The sequence below is a fragment of the Chiloscyllium plagiosum genome, unplaced genomic scaffold (assembly GCF_037043375.1).
Source record: "Chiloscyllium plagiosum isolate Xiang-an unplaced genomic scaffold, Cpla_swu_hap1 HiC_scaffold_26, whole genome shotgun sequence".
NCBI lineage: Eukaryota > Metazoa > Chordata > Chondrichthyes > Orectolobiformes > Hemiscylliidae > Chiloscyllium > Chiloscyllium plagiosum.
This window is the reverse complement of record NW_028270164.1, coordinates 58,247,080-58,269,129: the sequence shown is the minus strand read 5'-3', so window position 1 is coordinate 58,269,129 and position 22,050 is coordinate 58,247,080. Positions and strand designations below refer to the sequence as shown.

Genomic DNA, 22,050 nt, shown 5'->3' with positions numbered 1-22,050 from the left:
TGGAGCCAATGTTGAAAATCCCAGGGTAACTCCCTCCTGATTGCATGTCACTGTGTTGTCACCTCTGCTCACTCTGTCCTGCCAGTGGGACAGCACATGTCCAGGAATGTGATGGCGGTGTCCAGGATGTTGGAGGATTCCGTGAGTGTGACTGTGTCACACTGTTGCTTGACCGCTCACTGAGACAGCTCTCCCGGTTTGACCCAGGCCAGTCTCTGAGACAGCTGTCCTGGTTTGACCCAGGCCAGTCTCTGACACAGCTGTCCTGGTTTGACCCAGGCCAGTCTCTGACACAGCTGTCCTGGTTTGACCCAGGCCAGTCTCTGACACAGCTGTCCTGGTTTGATCCAGGCCAGTGAGACAGCTGTCCCGGTTTGACCCAGGCCAGTCTCTGAGACAGCTGTCCCGGTTTGACCCAGGCCAGTGAGACAGCTGTCCCGGTTTGACCCAGGCCAGTCTGTGAGACAGCTGTCCTGATTTGACCCAGGCCAGTCTCTGAGACAGCTCTTCCGGTTTGACCCAGGCCAATCAGTGAGACAGCTCTCCCGGTTTGACCCAGGCCAGTCTGTAAGACAGCTGTCCCGGTTTGACCCAGGCCAGTCTGTGAGACAGCTGTCCCGGTTTAACCCAGGCCAGTCTCTGAGACAGTTCTCCCGGTTTGACCCAGGCCAGTCTGTGAGACAGCTGTCCCGGTTTAACCCAGGCCAGTCTCTGAGACAGTTCTCCTGGTTTGACCCAGGCCAGTCAGTGAGACAGCTCTCCCGTATTGGCCCAGGCCAGTCTGTGAGACAGCTGTCCCGGTTTGTCCCAGGCCAGTCTCTGAGACTGTTCTCCCGGTTTGACCCAGACCAGTCTCTGAGACAGCTGTCCCAGTTTGACCCAGGCCAGTCTCTGAGACAGATGTCCCGGTTTGACCCAAGCCAGTGAGACAGCTGTCCCAGTTTGACCCAGGTCAGTCTCTGAGACAGCTGTCCTGGTTTGACCCAGGCCAGTGAGACAGCTGTCCCGGTTTGACCCAGGCCAGTCTGTGAGACAGCTGTCCCAGTTTGACCCAGGCCAGTGAGATAGCTGTCCCGGTTTGACCCAGGCCAGTCTGTGAGACAGCTCTCCTGGTTTGACCCAGGCCAGGCTGTGAGACAGCTGTGTCGGTTTAACCCAGGCCAGTCTGTGAGACAGCTCTCCTGGTTTGACCCAGGCCAGGCTGTGAGACAGCTGTGTCGGTTTGACCCAGGCCAGTCTGTGAGACAGCTCTCCTGGTTTGACCCAGGCCAGGCTGTGAGACAGCTGTGTCGGTTTAACCCAGGCCAGTCTGTGAGACAGCTGTCCCGGTTTGACCCAGGCCAGTGATACAGCTGTCCCGGTTTGACCCAGGCCAGTCTGTGAGACAGCTCTCCCGGTTTGACCCAGGCTAGTCTCTGAGACAGCTCTCCCAGTTTGGCCCAGGCCAGTCAGTGGGACAGCTCTCCTGGTTTGGCCTAGGCCAGTCAGTGGGACAGCTATCCTGGTTTGACCCAGGCCAGTCTGTGGGATGGCTATCCTGGTTTGACCCAGGCCAGTCTGTGAGACAGCTCTCACCTTCCAAGGTCATCAGGGCTGACTTTGCCATTCTCATTTCCAATGCCTACTTTGATCCAAGTTTCTTTCCTTTGAGACTTTGTGGTAGTTTTATACAACTGAGTGGCTTAGTGGGGCCATTTCAGAGGGCCACTAAGAAACAACCACATTGCTGTGAGTCTGGGATCACATATTGGACCCAACAGGTAAGGATAGTAGATTTCCCTCCCTGAAGGAAGGTTAGTGAACCAGATGGCAGTTTCTCCTACAATATTTCACAGTCATTATTTAAATTTTAATTCCAGATTATGATTAGGTTATTCCAAGGTTTGTGAAGGTTTGTAGCTCAGGTTGAGGTTTGAGGTTTAGGGTGTAGGTTTGCTCGCTGAGCTGTAGGTTTGATATCCAGACGTTTCATTACCTGGCTAGGTAACATCTTCAGTGGTGACCTCCAAGTGAAGCGAAGCTGTTGTCTCCTGCTTTCTATTATATGTTTGACCTGGATGGGGTTGCTGGGGTTTGTGGTGATGTCATTTCCTGTTCGTTTTCTGAGGGATTGATAGATGGCATCTAGATCTATGTGTTTGTTTATGGCGTTGTGGTTGGAGTGCCAGAAGTCTCAGAAATGACAGCCAGACTACTAAGACCCCTCGGAATCCTAGTAGCACACAAACCCACCAACACTCTCAAACAAAAACTCACAAACTTAAAAGACCCAGTACAACACATGGACAAAACCAACGTCTTCTACAAAATTCCATGCAAGGACTGCCACAAACACTATGTAGGACAAACAGGAAGAAAGTTAGCCACCAGGATACACGAACACCAGCTAGCCACAAAAAGATACGAACCTCTCTGCCTTGTAGCCCTACACACGGATGAAAAAAACCACCAATTCGACTGGGACAACACATCTATCCTGGGACAGGCTAAGCAAAGACATGCCAGAGAATTCCTAGAGGCCTGGCACTCCAACCACAACGCCATAAACAAACACATAGATCTAGATGCCATCTATCAACTCCTCAGAAAACGAACAGGAAATGACATCACCACAAACCCCAGGAACCCCATCCAGGAGAAAGATATAAATAGAAAGCAGGAGACAACAGCTTCACTTCACTTGGAGGTCGCCACTGATGATGTTACCTAGCCAGGTAATGAAACATCTGGATATAAACCTACAGCTCAGCAAGCAAACCTACACCCTAAATGATTAGATTCCCTACAGTGTAGAAACAGGCCCTTCGGCCCAATCAGTCCACACCGACCCTCCGAAGAGTAACCGACCCAGACCCATTTCCCTCTGACTAATGCACCAAACACTATGGACAATTTAACCTAGCCAATCCACCTGACCTGCACATCTGTGGATTGTGGGAGGAAACCAGAGCACCCAAAGGGAGCATGCACAGACACGGGGAGAAGGTGCAAACTCCACACAGACATTTGCCCGAGGCTGGAATCAAACCTGGGACCTTGGTGTTGTGAGGCAGCAGTACTAACCACTGAGCCACCGTGCCGATATGAATGGAAAATCCACCATCACTGTCCTCAGTGGAGAGGAGTACCTGGATTTCTGGATTTCTAGTCCAGCGACAATACCAGTACACCATTGCCTCCCGAGAGTTTACAGATGGCTAACTGGAGTACTGTTGCTGATATTCTGTACTTTTAAAAATTCTTGAATTGTTGCAGTTCATGGGCGTAAGCCCACCCATAGTATTGTTAGGTTGGAGATCTATGGTTTTTCAATATCGGTGACAGTGTAGGAACAGTGATATGGTTCCAAGGTACAAGGATGCATGGCTCGGACCAGAACTTGCAGGTGGTTCCCAGTTTATGTCTGAAACTGATGCTGGATTAATACCCTCCCCTTGATAACTGACCGTGTAATATCATTGTTTGTTGCTAATTTATCATCTTCTTTAATTTAGGGAAAGCTTTTCAGCTGCACTGATCCCTCCAAGATGACAGAAGAAGACTGCAAGTGAGTGTGAGTAGGGTAAGAGTTGGCCCCGCTGTTTCAGTGAATGTTCTGGCTGGATGCTCATGGGTCTCTGTTGCCTGAGAACCAAGAGTTGGATTTTTACAGATGTTTGGCTGAACGTTTTTAGGATCAATGATCATAAATGATTGCCTTCTCTTTGTGCTGTATCAATACATTGTGCCTGTCCAGATAGAATTAGAAAACTGCTACAATTCCACCTGTCTTTTCCTAGTATCTATCAAAATTGTTTTTTCCAGGTATTAATTCAATTCCCTTCTGATTTAGGCAATTTCTTTGTAAAGAGCAGGGAACTAATGCTTTTGTACATTCAGGGTGTAAGATTTACTGCTGCACTGCAGTCAGGTGCTGAGCCATGGTAACAAAAACACTGAAGAGAAAATGAGGTCTGCAGATGCTGGAGATCAGAGATGGAAATGTGTTGCTGGAGAAGCGCAGCAGGTCAGGCAGCATCTAGATGCTGCCTGACCTGCTGCGCTTCTCCAGCAACACATTTCCAACAAAAACACTGAGCCTACCAGCTTAGTGTGAGGTGCAAGAAATGTTTGGAAAGTGTAATTATTTTCAACATATCAGACTTAAACAACATGGCATGGTTTCAGTCGGGGTCAGTGAGTAAAGCACACCATGTAAATAGATTTAATGTTGAATGGGATTAAATGAGTTCAACTGAAACGAGTAGCCAAGTGAGGGAAACCTCCCTCAGCATGAACACACAGCATTAACCTTGAATGGATTCGGAAGCTGATGACGTGGTTGAGGCATTTAGAAAGTTCAGGAGAGAAGGGTTTGAGCCTGTTTAAAGCTAGAAGATGAGAGGGAGGGTGAGAGTAAAAGGCCAGGCAAAATGTTTGAAAGGTTCAGCAGGCATCTCCAGCCAAACATCTGAGCATCTGATCCAACAGATTCACATTTCAAAGCCTGAGGCAGAAAACATTCTGTACAAAATTCTAACCTAAAAAGTGTAAAGTCCAGGATACAGATGGAAGATTGAGAGATGAGCTTCTTTCGGACTCTGCAAACCTTGCAGTACAAGCTCACAAGGCTATGGACCAGTGCCAGAGCGTACATAGACAGTACCAGAGTAGGGGTACACACTGCCAGAGCATATACAGACAGTACTAGGGGCACGGGTACACACTGCCAGAGCATATACAGACAGTACTAGGGGCACGGGTACACACTGCCAGAGCATATACAGACAGTACTAGGGGCACGGGTACACACTGCCAGAGCATATACAGACAGTACTAGGGGCACGGGTACACACTGCCAGAGCATATACAGACAGTACTAGGGGCACGGGTACACACTGCCAGAGCATATACAACTGTACTAAGGCATGGGTATGCACTGCCAGAGCGTACATAGACAGTACCAGAGTACAGGTACACACTGCCAGAGCATATACAGACAGTACCAGGGCACGGGTACACACTGCCAGAGCATATACAGACAGTACTAGGGCACGGGTACACACTGCCAGAGCATATACAGACAGCACTAGGGCACTGGTACGCACTGCCAGAGCATATACAGACAGTACTAGGGCATGGGTACACACTGCCAGAGCATATACAGACAGTACTAGGGCACAGGTTCGCACTGCCAGAGCATATACAACAGTACTAAGGCATGGGTACGCACTGCCAGAGCGTATACAGACACTACTAAGGCACGGGTACACACTGCCAGAGCATATACAGACAGTACCAGGGCATGGGTACACACTGCCAGAGCATATACAGATAGTACTAGGGCACGGGTACACACTGCCAGATCATAAACAGACAGTACTAGGGCATGGGTACACACTGCCAGAGCATAAACAGACAGTACCAGGGCATGGGTACACACTGCCAGAGCATATACAGACAGTACTAGGGCACGGGTACACACTGCCAGAGCATATACAGACAGTACTAGGGCATGGGTACACACTGCCAGACCATATACAGACAGTATGAGGGCACAGGTACACACTGCCAGAGCATATACAGACAGTACTAGGGGCATGGGTACACACTGCCAGAGCATATACAGACAGTACTAGGGCACGGGTACACACTGCCAGACCATATACAGACAGTACTAGGGCACGGGTACACACTGCCAGACCATATACAGACAGTATGAGGGCTCAGGTACACACTGCCAGACCATATACAGACAGTACTAGGGGCATGGGTACACACTGCCAGAGCATATACAGACAGTACTAGGGCACGGGTACACACTGCCAGAGCATATACAGACAGTACCAGGGCACAGGTACACACTGCCAGTGCATATACAGACAGTACTAGGGCACAGGTACGCACTGCTAGTGCATATACAGACGGTACTAGGGCACGGGTACACACTGCCAGACCATATACAGACAGTATGAGGGCTCAGGTACACACTGCCAGACCATATACAGACAGTACTAGGGGCATGGGTACACACTGCCAGAGCATATACAGACAGTACTAGGGCACGGGTACACACTGCCAGAGCATATACAGACAGTACTAGGGCACGGGTACACACTGCCAGAGCATATACAGACAGCACTAGGGCACTGGTACGCACTGCCAGAGCATATACAGACAGTACTAAGGCATGGGTACGCACTGCCAGAGCGTATACAGACACTACTAAGGCACGGGTACACACTGCCAGAGCATATACAGACAGTACCAGGGCATGGGTACACACTGCCAGAGCATATACAGACAGTACCAGGGCACGGGTACACACTGCCAGAGCATATACAGACAGCACTAGGGCACTGGTACGCACTGCCAGAGCATATACAGACAGTACTAGGGCATGGGTACACACTGCCAGAGCATATACAGACAGTACTAGGGCACAGGTTCGCACTGCCAGAGCATATACAACAGTACTAAGGCACGGGTACACACTGCCAGAGCATATACAGACAGCACTAGGGCACTGGTACGCACTGCCAGAGCATATACAGACAGTACTAGGGCATGGGTACACACTGCCAGAGCATATACAGATAGTACTAGGGCACGGGTACACACTGCCAGAGCATAAGCAGACAGTACTAGGGCATGGGTACACACTGCCAGAGCATAAACAGACAGTACCAGGGCATGGGTACACACTGCCAGAGCATATACAGACAGTACTAGGGCATGGGTACACACTGCCAGAGCATATACAGACAGTACTAGGGCACAGGTACACACTGCCAGACCATATACAGACAGTATGAGGGCACAGGTACACACTGCCAGAGCATATACAGACAGTACTAGGGGCACGGGTACACACTGCCAGAGCATATACAGACAGTACTAGGGCACGGGTACACACTGCCAGAGCACATACAGACAGTACTAGGGCACGGGTACACACTGCCAGACCATATACAGACAGTACTAGGGCACGGGTACACACTGCCAGACCATATACAGACAGTATGAGGGCTCAGGTACACACTGCCAGACCATATACAGACAGTACTAGGGGCATGGGTACACACTGCCAGAGCATATACAGACAGTACTAGGGCACGGGTACACACTGCCAGAGCATATACAGACAGTACCAGGGCACAGGTACACACTGCCAGTGCATATACAGACAGTACTAGGGCACAGGTACGCACTGCTAGTGCATATACAGACGGTACTAGGGCACGGGTACACACTGCCAGACCATATACAGACAGTATGAGGGCTCAGGTACACACTGCCAGACCATATACAGACAGTACTAGGGGCATGGGTACACACTGCCAGAGCATATACAGACAGTACCAGGGCACAGGTACACACTGACAGTGCATATACAGACAGTACTAGGGCACAGGGATGCACTGCTAGTGCATATACAGACGGTACCAGGGCACGGGTACACACTGCCAGAGCATATACCGACAGTACCAGGGCACAGGTACGCACTGCCAGTGCATATACAGACAGTACCAGGGCACAGGTACACACTGCCAGAGCATATACAGACAGTACCAGTGCATGGTAAAGATGCTGACTACCCAAAGACTTAGCTTTCAGTTCAGTTCAAAAGAGGAATGAAGGAATGAAAAACATGCAGGACTAGTGGATGGACAGAAGAAAATGTCTTTCATATGGATCTAACTGCAGAGTTTGAGGAAAATCCAATCACTGGAAGAAGGAAAACAGATAATCGAGGAGTTATCTGAGACAGTGCAACAGTACAAATAAGAAGGAAAACAAACCAAAATGAACTGTAGCTGGAAGATGATGAATTTGCAAACACAGTCGATATAGGGTCAGTCAAACTACAGGAAATATCCAAATGTGACAGTTCCCAGAGGAAAGAAATTCATGTAAACATTCAAATCAGGGGGATGTTGGGAAATACACCTGGAACCATAAACCTCACCGGAGCACTGACTAACATCATCTCACTCAGACGTGACCAGGAGATCTTTCTAAAACATTTAAAAGGCATTTGTTACCCAAGGAAAGATGATTTGAAACTAAGAAACATCATGCTAATAACTTATGGGGAGTCTGTGATTTGCCTGATAGGAACAACGAGGAGAAAGTGAGGTCTGCAGATGCTGGAGATCAAAGTTGAAACTTTATTGCTGGAACAGCACAGCAGGTCAGGCAGCATCCAGGGAACAGGAGATTCGACGTTTCGGGCACAGGCCCTTCTTCAGGAACAACCCAAATGTGTGGGACCTTTAAAGGACAAAATGTTATCGGTATGTTCCACATCACAGAAACAATGGGTCTGACTTCCTGGCGTTGAGTAGAACTGTAGCATATCCCAGTTAACTGATGAAGGAGGCAGTGCTGAGGGTTGAAGGTAATATAGCTATTGAAAAACATTTTCATCAGAAGCAAGAAAGATCTGATACAAATGTGTCCAGTGTATTTTAGTGAGATGTTAGGATGCTTTGGAGATTTAGACCATCACATCAGTATTTCTTTATATTTGTTTGGGGTAAGTGGACATCACTTACCCCAAACAGCAGTAATTGCCTATCCCTAATTGCCCTTGAGAAAGTTTTTGTGAGCTGCCTTCTTGAACCTGTACAGTCCTTATGGTGTATCGGGATAGTGTTGTTCGGAAGTGAATTCATCATTGTTTGCAGTGAAGGGAGTGAATGATGAAAGTGGTGGATAAGTGTCAATCAAGTAGATTTTTTGTCCTGAATGGTATCCAGTTTCTTGAGTGTTGTTGGAGATTAGATTAGATTAGATTCCCTACAGTGTGGAAACAGGCCCTTCGGCCCAACAATTCCACACCAACCCTCCGAAGAGTAACCCACCCCCTGACTAATGCACCTAACAACTATGGACAATTTAGCATAGCCAATTCACCTGACCTGCACATCTTTGGACTGTGGGAGGAAACCAGAGCACCCAGAGGAAACCCACACAGACACAGGGAGCATGTGCAAACTCCACACAGACTGTCACCCGAGGCTGGAATCAAACCTGGGACCCTGGTGCTGTGAGGCAGCAGTGCTAACCACTGAGCCACCGTGGGAAGTATTCCATCACAATCCTGATTTGTGCTTATTGATAGTGGACAGGCTTTGGGATTTAGAAAGTGAGTTACTCACTGTGGGGTTCCTATCTTCTGACCTGCTTTTGTAATCATATATTTACATGGCTAGCCCAGTTCAGTTTCTGGTCAATGGTAACCTTCAGAATGTCAATAGTGAGGGAATTCATTGATGGAAATGTCATTGAATGTCATGGAACAATGATTTGATTGTCTCTCGCTGGAGATAGTCATTACTTGGTATTTGTGTGGCATGAATATTGCTTATTGATCCAACAATGAAGCCAATGATTTAACCTCCATGTGAAATCGCAATAGAACAAAAGGGAATCGTAGAGAATTCCCAATGGTGGAAAAAAATGAAGTGATCACTATAGTCACAGAGCCTACAGTTGAGTAAATCTCATTTTGGTAAGTGAGAAGGCAAGTAGATGGCAAAGGATTTGCCTGAATCCCAAAGATCGTAATGAAGCTACAGTGAGGAATCATGACCTCATGTTAACCCTGGAAGAGATGACACCATGATATATACCTCTGACGTATTCACGAAACCCAATGGCAGAAATGGCTACCTGAACATGAAGCCTGGTGAGGAATCTTTGCTAATGACAACATTTGACACATCCTGGGCTGGCTTCAATTCCTGTTTCAATGATTTGGCCTTAAATTGGTGACAATGTGTTCCAGCAGTATATGGATATGACATACTGGTGATGTAAAGGGGTGGTCAGCATCGCTAATGATATCCAAATCTATGGTGTAGGTGAAAAACATCCAGCCAACGCCATGGAGCAATCCAGGAAAACTGGGATCAAGTTGTTTGCAGAGAAATGCATTGTGAAAAAGACCAGTTCTTCAGAATGATGCACATGCCTGATGGAGTCGAGCCAAATCCTGAAAAAGTTACAGCTACCTCTGAAATGAAAGTGAAAGAGATGAGAAAGAGGAGAGCTGTTTCTCGGCATGACCCAGGCCATGAGTTCCTCCATGCTTCGCTTTTCAAAAAATATGGTAAATGTGAGAGAGACAATGAAGAAAATTGGTGATGAGCAGGGTCAGAATCACTCCGCGGAGTTTCAACATTCTCAGGGAAGATGTGTGCAAGGAGACACATTCTAAGACAGACAAAAGCCAGTCACTCAGCTACTTATTAATGCACAGGCAGAAGGACGTCAATATTTAAACGCTGTGCTGAGTGGCTGAAAGGACAGCTGTACATAGAGGATCCAATTGTGAAAATCAGGTAAACATTGATAATGAGTCAGAAACTCTATCAATAAACCGAAACTGGTGAGCAAATAAGAAGGAACAGAATTCATATTCGACCAATACCCGAGTTGGAAAATGAAAGAAGGTCAACATGGTCACCAACATGGTCAACAGCCAACTGAAACAACATCAATGGTATCACTAACAAGAGACACATTAGGAACATTGACACAGCTCCTATGACACCAGCTGCAACATTGCCTGAGCGGTGTGCCAGCTTACAGTGACAGCACTGAATTCTAAGGATAGAGATACATTTTACCACCAGAGCAATAGCATGAATGATATCTTAAGGAAAAAAAAGATTATCAAACTCTGAAGATGTTCTGATTAATCAAAAAGAAATTGTTAATCTTTAGATAATTAAGGAAAGTTAATGATCACTATATCAATATGACTATTCCAGTGTGTTTTAAAGAAAGGGATGTCATATTGTTATGTAATTCTTGAAGAGCTTGGAAGTGATTGTCACATGACTGTACTGCCAGGGTGCCACATTTACTGCTCCAGTGTCTCAGGCACCAGGCACAGGGAGCAGCAAGGAATATAAGGAGTGAAGATGGTCCTCTGAATCGAAAAGGGTGATTATTTTGAATTTGTAGGATCCAAAAAATATAACATCTCAAATCACTAAAAAAACTTGTCAATTCATCTCTGCTAATTTTTCTACTTAACCTGTGTTGTCTGTTATTGTTCCTTATATTTTCAAATGCTTCCTCCTTATCATAGAGACCTACAGCACAAAAAAAGGCCCTTCAGCCCATCATATCTGCTTTTGTCAAAAACAACAGCCTAATTATTCTAATTCGGTAAAAACAATGACTGCAGATGCTGGAAACCAGATTCTGGATTAGTGGTGCTGGAAGAGCACAGCAGTTCAGGCAGTATCCGAGGAGCAGTAAAATCGATGTTTCGGACAAAAGCCCTTCATCAAATTGCATTTCCCAGCTCTTGGCGTTGTATACAGAATCACAAGTGGGCATCTAAATAATTCTTAAATGTTCTAAAGGTTTCTGCCTCTACCACCTTTACAAGCAGTGGGCTCTAGAACCCGACCACCCTCTGGGTGAAAAACCTTTCCTCACAGCCCCTCCAAATCTCCTGCCCTGACCTTAAATTGATGTTCCTGGTCGTTGATCCCTCCATCAAGGGGGTAAGTTTGTTGCTGTCTATCCTATCTCTGTCCTCATAACTTTATACATCTTAATCATGTCCCCTGTCAATCTCCACTGTTCGAAGGAAAACTACCCTAGTCTGTCAAATCTCTCTTCATGTCTGAAATTCTCCCACCATGGCAACATCCTGGTAAATCTCCTCTGCACCTTGTGGATTTCAGAACTGCACACATGCTCGAGCTGAGGCCTAACCAACATATTATACAGTTCTAGTATAACCTCCCTGCTTTTACATCTTGTGCCTTCTTAACCATTTTATCCACCTGTCCTGATATCTTAAGTGTCTGGTATATATATGCACACCATGGTCCTTCTGATCCTTGATGCTTCCTCGGGCCCTACGTTCATCATGTATTCCCCTGTCTTGTTTGTCCCGCTCAAGTGCATCACCTCACACTTAGCTGGATATTCGGGTTGAATTCAATTTCATAGAATCCCTACAGTGTGGAAACAGGCCATTCGGCCCAGCAAGCTCAGCCTCCAAAGAGTAACCCACCCAGACCTATACCCCTACCCTATTACTCTACATTTACCCCTAACTAATGCACTTAACCTGCACATCCCTGATCACTATGGGTAAGTTAATGTGGCCAGTTCACCGAACTTGCACATCTTTGGATTGTGGGAGGAAGCAGGAGCACCGGGAGGAAACCCACGCAGACATTACCCTCTGCTTCCAACCCACTCAGCCAATTGTGAATCCAACTTGCCAAATTTTCTTGGATCCCATTGACTCCTAGCTTTGCTATCAATCTCCCATGGTAGGAACTTACCAGGAGTCTTGCTGAAGTCCTAGTCGACCAAATCAAAAGCATGAGGAGAAAGTGAGGACTAAACACATCAAAAGCATTGCCCTCATCTACACACCTGGTCACCTCTTCAGAAAACTCATTCAAGTTGGTCAGACATGGTCTCCCCTTAACAAGACCATGCTGCCTGTTCTTGATTGAACCCTGCCTCTCCTATGCAAATTAATTTTGTCCCTCAGAATTGCTTCCAATCATTTCTCCACCGCCGAGATTAAACGAACTAGCCTGTAGTTTCATGGTTTATCCCTTGCTTCTTTCCAGAATAATGGTGCCACACTGATTGTCCTCCAGTCCTATGGAGCCTCTCTTGTGGCCAGAGAGGAATTGAAATTTTTTGTAAGCATTCCTGCTATTTTATTCCTTTCCTCACTCAAATGGGATACATTTCATTTGGCGTTGGAGATATATCTGCTTTTAAATCTGCCAGACTACTCAGAACCTAATTTAAAATTGTATCACAGTCGTTCTTCGAGGAGAAAGTGAGGACCGCAGATGCTGGAGATCAGAGCTGAAAATGTGTTGCTGGAAAAGCGCAGCAGGTCAGGCAGCATCCAAGGAACAGGAGAATCGATGTTTCGGGCATAGGCCCTTCTTCAGGAATCCTGAAGAAGGGCTTATGCCCGAAACGTCGATTCTCCTGTTCCTTGGATGCTGCCTGACCTGCTGCGCTTTTCCAGCAACACATTTTCAGCTCACAGTTGTTCTTACTGATTTCTCTAGGTATATGGTCCCTCCCACCAGTAAACACCAACACAAAGTGTTCATTTTGAATCCTACCTGGCTCCATACATAAATTACTCTTTCTTCATTATCCTTTATCTTTAATGGATGTATGAGGCAACTTTGGATTTTTCTCTATTTTACCTACCAGTATCCTTTCATATCCTCTTTGAGCTCTCCTTTCCTTTTTAAGTTCCCTGTTGCATATTCCATACTCCTGTAGGACTTCTGTTTTGAGCCTCCCTTTTTCTCTTATTCCAATGCTATTTATCCTTCAATATCCAGATTCACAGGACTTTTACATGTTGACCCTGTACTCTCCAAATTTCTTTCTTGAATGTATCCAATTGTTCTGAAACAGATTTACCTGAAAATATCTGCTCCCAGTGCACACCGGATAAACGATATCTGATCTGATTGAAATCAGCCTTCCTCAGTTGAGAACATTGATTTCAGGCCCATTTTTGTCTTTTTCCATAACAATCTTGAATATAACAGAGTTATAATCGCTGCCTGCTGTACCTCAGTGGCACTTCAACCACTTGACAAATTTTGTGACCTAAAGTGAATTCTAGACTGTCCCCTCTCTTATAGGGTCTTCTGTGTACTGGCTTAAAAAGCTGTCCTGGATGCATTTGAAGAATTCTGCTCCCTCCAAGCCTTTCACGCTCTGATTACCCCAGTTAATTTTGGGGAAGTTGAAATCTCCTGATATTGCCACCCTATTACTTTTACGCTTCCCTGAAACTTGCCTAACTATCTGCTCTTCTCTCAGACTGTCGGGGGCTTACAGTAACTCCCAGCAATGTGATTGCTGCGCTCTGGTTTTTAAGTTCTATTCATATGCCTCATCCCTCCTAACTGCTGTAATAGATTCCGTGATTAAAATTGTGACATCTTTTATCCTGTATCCTGGGATATTGGACTGCTCAAACCTGCCCTTCTCTCACCCGTGTCTCAGTGTCAGTGTTGACATCTCGGCCCTATGTTTTAATTTGTACCTCACCTCAACTGCATTGTTTGTCAGACTCCTTACATTAACTACATCTATCTGATCAAAATCTGTCATCATTTGGAACATCTGTTAAAAAAGCTCTTAAACCTCTATAACAGTCTCAGCTTCTGCAGTCTGTCCATCATCTTGGAATCATTCCAGTAAAACTCTGCTCTACACTTTCTCTAGCCTTAATGTCCTTCCTAAAGTGATGCATAGAATTGAAACTGATATGATTGTTGGGGTTGATCAGTTCTTCTTTAAGGTTTCAGCATAATTTTCTTGTTGTTGTATTTAGTGTCTCAGTGATAAAACCAAGATTTCTGTTTACCATGTAACATCCTTCTCAACTTATTCTACCAAATTTGAAAATCTGTTGAAAACTGCAGTCATTATGTCTTTCTTCCTCTCCTCCCTCTCTCTCATTCTCACTTTCTCTCCCATCCCTTTGTCTTTCTCATCCTTTCTCCCCACTCTACTTCCCACCTCCTTGTGCTCTTTTTCTCACTCTCACCCATTCCTGGTCCTCTGTCTCTGCCCCCTTTCTCCACATATGCCTCTCCCTCCTTCTCTCCCTCTTGTATTTCTGCCTCCTCTCACTTACTTTCATCCCTCCTGTCTCTCCACTCCACTCCACCACCCCACACTCCTTCCCATTATGTTCCCCTATTTCCCTTTCTTCCTACTCCCTCTCCTCTCCATTGTGTCTCCCCCTTCAATCTCTCCCACTGACCCTCTGCCTCCTTTCTACCTCTTTCACTCTCTTCATCTTCCATCGCCTCACTCCACTCTCGCGAACCTCTTACCCCTCTCTCTATTTTCTATCCCTCCCCACCCTCTTTCCTGTTCCCTCCTTTCTCCTTCTCTCTCTCAGAGGCCAGTTCATTGTCTATACTGAACCAGATCAGCTGTCAGTCCAGGAGCGAATGTGGGTTAATAGCGACTTCAATTTTGACAATGTGCTGTTGGCGATGATGGCTCTCTTCACAGTTTCCACCTTCGAGGGGTGGCCCCAGTGAGTACCAAGAGTGGGCTCTGGTTGGACCTGAGGGTAGGGCTGAGTGTGTACTGAGGGAAGGGCTGTGTACTGAGGGCAGGGATAGTGGTCCTGGGGAAGGGATCGAGTGAGTATTTTTATACATTCATGAGATGTGGGAAGTTAAAAATCACACATCACCAGGTTATAGTCCAACAGATTTATTTGGAAGCACTAGTTTTCAGAGCGCTGCTCCTTCATCAAGTGGTTATGGAGCATAACATCATAGCACACAGAATTTATAGCAAAAGTTTACAGTGTGATGTAACTGAAATTATATATTGAAAAAGACCTGGATTGTTTGTTAAGTCTCTCATCTTTTAGAATGAACATGCTGGTTTCAGTTCTTTCATACGTAAATCGCAAAACTTTTTTAAAGTTATATTCTCAAGTGAATTTAACAATTGGTGTCATGTTGGCCCAGATAATGTATTGAAGGTGTGAGGTGCCCTGTGTGAGGCGGATTCTATTTCTAAAAAAGGTATTTACAGAATCTTACATGGATTCATGCAGTTTTTGAGCAAAATAGAACGTAATTCTGCAAGTATAAATTCACCCCATAAACTCATATGTGTATGTGTGCATGTGAGTGTGTGTTTGGGGGGGCTTATTGGGTGTCTGTGAGAGAGTGTGTGTATGTATGTGAGTATGAGTGTAAAGGGATATAAGTCTGTGAGAGGGTGTGTGAGAGTTTGAGAGTGTATGTGTGAGTGTATGAGAAAGGGCCTGTGTATGAGAGACAGTCTGCGTGAGTGTGTGTATGTCTGTAGGAGTGTGTATGTGTGTGTCTATGTTTGTGTGTGTGCGTGTCTGTGTGTCTATGTCTGTGTGTGTGTCTGTGTGTGTGTGTGTGTCTAGTGCGGTGGGGTCACCTATAGTGTGACATGAACCCAAGGTCCCAGTAGAGGCCATCCCCATGGGTACTGAACCTGGCTATCAGTCTCTGCTTGGCCACTTTGCATTGTTGTCTGTCCCAAAGTCTGCCTTGGAGGACGGTCACCCAAAGGTCCGAGGTCAAATGTCCCAGACCGCTGAAGTGTTCTTTGACTGGGAGGGAACCCTCCTGTCTGTTGATTGTTGTGCAGTGTCCATTCATCCGTTGGCGTAGCCTCTGCTCGGTCTCGCCAATGTACCATGCCTCAGGGCCTCCTTGCCTTCAGTGTATGAGATCGACAACGTTGGCTTAGTCGCATGAGTACCTGCCATGTACATGTTGGGAGGCGTCTCCACAGATAATGGTGGTATCTGTGTCACAGCATCGATGGTGACAGGGGTGTATGCTGTTGTCCTGAAACCAGGGAGTTTACTAAGAACAATGATCTGTTTGAGATTTGGTGGTTGTTTAAAAGTGAGAAGTGAAGGTGTGGGGAAGGTCTTGGTGAGGTGCTCATCCTCAATGATAATGTGTTGCAGGCCGTGAAGAACAAGGTGTAGTTTTTCGGCTCCTGGGAAGTACTGGACAATGAAGGGTACCCTGTCAGTTGCAGCACGTGTCTGTCTCCTGAGGAGGTCGTTATGGTTCCTTGTTGTGGCACGTCGGAACTGGCGGTCGATGAGTTGAGCATCGTACCCCATTCTTGTGAGGGCATCCCTGAGTACTTCCAGGTGTCCGTCACGTTCCTCCTCACCTGAGCAGATCCTGTGTATGCGTAGGGCTTGTCCGTTAGGGATGGCTGTTTTAATATATTTTAGGTGGAAGCTGGAGAAGTGTAGCATTGTGAGGTTATCCGTGGGTTTGTGGTAGAGTGTGGTGCTGAGATACCCATCCTTAATCGAGACGCATGTGCCCAAGAATGAGACAGATAGACGAGAGTAGTCCATGGTGAGTTTGATGATGGGATGAAACTCGTTGATATCACTTTGTAGTTTTTTCGGTGACTCCTCGCCATGGGTGCAGAGGAGGAAAATGTCGTCAATGTACCTGGTGTACAATGTTGGTTGGAGATCCTGCAGAGAGAAGAAGTCTTGTTTGAACCTGTGCATGAAGATGTTGGCATATTGGGACGCAAATTTGGTCCCTATGGCTGTTCCGTGTGTCTGGATGAAGAACTGGTTGTCAAAGGTGAAGACGTTGTGATCGAGGATAAAGCGGATGAGTTGTAGGATGGTGTTTGGAGATTGGCAGTTGTTGGTGTTGAGTACTGAGGCTGTTGCTGCGATGCCATCATTGTGGGGGATGCTGGTGTAGAGTGCGGAAACGTCCACTGTGACGAGGAATGTTCCCGGTTCGACTGGTCTGTGGGTGTTAAGAAATCTGTAGTGTCGCGACAGAAGCTGGGGGTCCCCTGTATAATGGGTTTCAAAATACCTTCTACATGCCTTTGAGCTTGGATTCATGTCATACTATAGGTGACTCCACTGCACTATACACACACACGCACACACTCACAGACAGATGCAGACTCACAGACACGCAAACAGACATACAGACACTCCTTCACACACACATTCCGACACACAGGCACTTCTACAGACACACACACAGGCCTATAAACTCATACACTCATGCAGACCCTCTCTCATACACAAGCTCTCTCTCATACGTTTACACACACACTCACATGCACGCATGCACCCTCTCACTGACTTATACCCCTTTACACTCACACTCACATACATACACACACTCACACTCATAGCCCCCCCCACCACCACACCCACCCACATATATCAGTTTGTGGGGTGAATTTGTACTTGCAGAGTTCATTTTATTTTGCTCAAAAACTGCATGAATCCATGTAAGATTCTGTAAATCTATTTTTTAGATTAGAATCAGTTTGAACATTGTGGCACAGACAGCCTCACACAGGACACCTCACATCTTCAATCATTATCTGGGCCAACATGACACCAATTGTTAAAGTTCACTTGAGAATATAACTTCAAAAAGGTTCTGCAATTTACATGTGAAAGAACTGAAACCAGCATGTTCATTCTAAAAGATAAGAGACTTAACAAACAATCCAGGTCTGTTTCAATACATAATTTCAGTTACATCACACTGTAAACTTTTGCTATAAATTCTGTGTCTTATGATCTTATGCTCTACAACCACCTGATGAAGGAGCAATGCTCCGAAAGCTAGTGCTTCCAAATAAACCTGTTGGACTATAACCTAGTGTTGTGTGACTTTTAACTTAGTGTACCCCAGTCCAACACCGGCTTCTCCAGATCATGAGATGGGGGCACACTGACCAGCATTTATGACTGGGTGGCAGTTCAGAGCCAGCCACACTGCTGTGGGTCTCGAGTCATGCATAGGCCAGACCAGGCAAAAATGGCAGTTTTCTTCCCTGAAATACCGTTGTGAATCAGGGGGCTTTTACGACAATCAATAATATTTACGTGGTTGCCATTGGGCAAGTTTTTTATTGCAGATATTTTTTATTTATATCTAATTTTACCATCTGCTACGATCAGATTTGAACCTGTGTCTCAAGATCATTAACTGGGGTTCTGGACTACTAATCATTACCACTACGCCACCACCACCTCCCCATCTACAGAGGGAAGGGCCCGATGAGTACTGAGGGAGGGGTACTCGAGATTCTTAATAATTGTTTGCATTTTGGAGGAGCACTCAGAATCTCTGTCAAAACCACTTGTTTCATTGAGTAAACTGATTATGAGTTTATTTTAAGCTGTGCTTCCACTTGTACTTGGGCTTGAATACTTTGAGCACTTATTAGGGCTAGGGTGAGTATCTCAACTGAAGGATTTCCCTGGTTCCCCTTATTTACTTTCCTCTTGTCAAGTTGCAATCAAGATTTGGTATGGGATTGATCTAACAAAGCGAGTGGAGGTGGGGATTACACAGGGCGCTGACTAAATACCCAGACTAGAGGTAACTGTTGTCTCTGCCATCAGGTTATTGTACAAAGCCATTGACTCTCACACTGAAGACATGGGCCCTATCTACAACTACCGAGTTGGCATTTCAATATTCTTCATCATCTACATCATTCTCATTGCTTTCTTCATGATGAATATCTTTGTGGGGTTTGTTATTGTAACGTTCCAGGAACAGGGAGAGGCTGAATACAAGAACTGTGAGCTCGACAAAAACCAGGTAACGATCCTCGCCCTCGGCTCGTACCCGAGTAACAATCCTCAACCATAGCCTGTATCCGAGTAACAATCATCATTCACAGCCCGTGCCCAATTAACAATCCTTGTCCTCACCCCATGCTTGAGTAACAATTCTCATTCATAGCCCGTATCTGAGTAACACCTTGGAGTTTTCCTTAATCCTATCCCCCAAGGCTTTTCCATGCTCCCTTCTAGATCTAAGTTCATTCTTCAGTTCCTTTCTGGCTACTATCTTGTAACTCTCTAGAGCCCTGTCTGATCTTTGCTTCCTCAACCTTAAATAAGCTTCCTGCTTCCTGTTGACAAAATGTTCCACATCCCTTGTCATCCAAGGTTCCTTCACGCTACCATCCCTTCCTTGCCCCAGGGGGACAAACCTGTCCAGCACTATCAGCAAGTGCTCCCTGAACAACCTCCACATTTCTGTTGTGCATTTCCCTGAGAATATCTGCTCCCAGTTTATGCTCCACAGTTCCTGCCTAATGGCATTGGAATTTCCCCTCCCCCAATTAAATACTTTCCCATACTATCTGCTCCTAAACTTCACCATGGCTATAGTAAAGGTTGTGATCACTATCAACAAAATGTTCTCCCACCGAGAGAGCCTAAGTAAAAATCTTCAACAGCTCGTACGCAATTAGCATTCGTTGGGTACACCTCATGCTCTGCTAGCAAACCTCACTGCACCTGGACCCAAGTAAAATTCCTCACCCATACTTGCTAAAAAGTAACAATCCTCGTCCATATGCTGTACCTGAATAGCATTAGTTGTCCACACCTCATACCAGGGTAGAAATTCTCATTTATATCCCATACCCGCGTAATAATGCTTGCCCACAACTCGAATTGAAGCAACATTTCTCATTCACACCTCCTACCCAAGCAATAACCCTTGTCCACGCTCTTTACCCGAGTTACAAACTGCCCCCACACCTTATTCCTGAGAAATGATCCTCACCCACACCTTACACCCAGGGAACTATCCCAACCCACCCTCTATACCCAGTAATAATCCCCACCTACACCCCAATAACAAGGTGCACCAAAGCCCCATACAGCAGTAATAATCCCTCATATTGGACCTGAGTGACAAATCCCACCTACACATCTTACCCGAGCAATACACCCCTCCCACACCCATACACCAGTAATCTACCCCACTAACACTCTATATGCCAGTGACATGCTCCAGCCATACTAGGGGTACCCAGTAATATATCCCACCCATACCTTGTATCACAGTAATATTCCCCAATCACACTCTGTGTGCCATTAGCAATTCCCTCTGAGTCCCCATAGTCCAGTCACAATCCGAACCCACACCCCGTACTCCAATAACAATCCTTAATCACAACGCATACCCCAGTGATCATTCTCACCCACACCTTGTGCAGCCGTAGTAATCCCCACCATACCTTGCCTCAAGTGATAATCCCCGTACCATTAACAAATCTCACCCACACACTGTACCTAATAATAATCCCATCCACAACCTGTATCCAAGGAATAATCCCTACCACAGTAATAATCCCCACCCACATCCTTTGTCTGCCTTTGTTTTTGTTGGCTATTGGCTCTCATTCCCACAGGCTGTGTATTTTTCTGTGACGTGTTGCTAATTTATTTTCTGTCTCCCTGTGCAGCGTCAGTGTGTCCAGTATGCCCTGAAGGCACGACCCCTCATGAGATACATTCCCAAGAACAAATACCAGTACAAGGTGTGGTATGTGGTGACCTCCTCATACTTTGAATACCTCATGTTTGCCCTCATCCTCCTCAACACCGTTTGTCTCGCGATGCAGGTGAGTGATGCTTATTCACATTGATGGACATATTATATGTACTTTGTATGGACATGTGTTTGCAGGGGAGATTGGTTACTGGGTTGGGAGAGTGGAATGGGTGGGTTTGGGCCAGAGAGGGAGCAGGATTTGGGAACACAGGGCAATAAATATTGGGAACAGAGGGAGTGAGTGTGGGGAGGACGTTTCTGTCAGGATCTTGAAGTCAACTAAGTTTTCATTAATCTAGCAACACTCCCCATTCTCAGTGGTGTCAACAATCTTAACTGAAACAGAAATAAACCAATAACATCTCTCCAGAAGAAATCCAATGATCATATGAGAGCTGAGAAAAGAGAGGTCATATCCACTGATCTCATGAATGTAGCTGTCACTTACAGATATGGTTTCAAATACCTCAGGACATTGAATGAACAATGCAGGGGTGAGGAAATGAGTGAGGGGATGAGGAGGTGCCTGGGTGCAGGGTGAGCTGAGTGAAGTGAACAAACCACAGATCATAGGATGATTTTGGTGGGAGGATAGGGGGCAATGATTTCAGAGCTGAGAGTGTGGTGCTGGAAAAGCACAGCGGGGCAGGCAGCATCTGAGGAGCAGAAGAATCGACGCTTCGGGTAAGAGCGCTTCATCAGGAAAGAGGCTGGTTGTTCTGCTCTGTCCAATGACATGAGCTGATTAATCCAGATGTTAACCTGTCTTATATTCCCTGGGTAAATATAGGAATATAGGAATTAGGAACAGGAGTAAGCAGTCAAACCCTTCAAGCACCCTCTGGCATTTAACATGATCACAGCTGATTTTATCCTGGGTCTGAAGTAAACTCTCCTGCCTGAGCCCCACACCCATTTATTCTGCTTTTCAATTTCTTTTTTGAATCTATTTTCTTTTTTGAATCTACTGATTGATTCTGCCTCCAATACACTCTGGACAGTGAGTTCCACAGATTCACAACTTCTGAAAGAAATTGTTTTTCCTCATTTCTGTTTTGCACCTACCTCTTCTCATTCTGTATTACATAGGTTTCCTACAGTGTGGAAACAGGCCATTCAGCCCAACAAGTCCACACCAATT

At 45.9% G+C, this 22,050-nt stretch overlaps 1 protein-coding gene across 3 annotated transcripts in view; it reads left to right on the top strand.

Moving 5' to 3' along the window:
• Positions 1-22,050, top strand: part of LOC122562953 (voltage-dependent L-type calcium channel subunit alpha-1S-like) — a 235,396-nt gene that overhangs the window by 145,801 nt on the left and 67,545 nt on the right. For all 3 annotated transcript variants that reach the window (XM_087973777.1, XM_087973778.1, XM_087973779.1), the window contains 4 exons: positions 3,495-3,547; positions 14,927-15,067; positions 18,956-19,157; positions 20,821-20,979. In XM_087973777.1, coding sequence (XP_087829903.1) covers positions 3,495-3,547; positions 14,927-15,067; positions 18,956-19,157; positions 20,821-20,979 — 555 coding nt within the window. The remainder of the gene's footprint in view (positions 1-3,494; positions 3,548-14,926; positions 15,068-18,955; positions 19,158-20,820; positions 20,980-22,050) is intronic.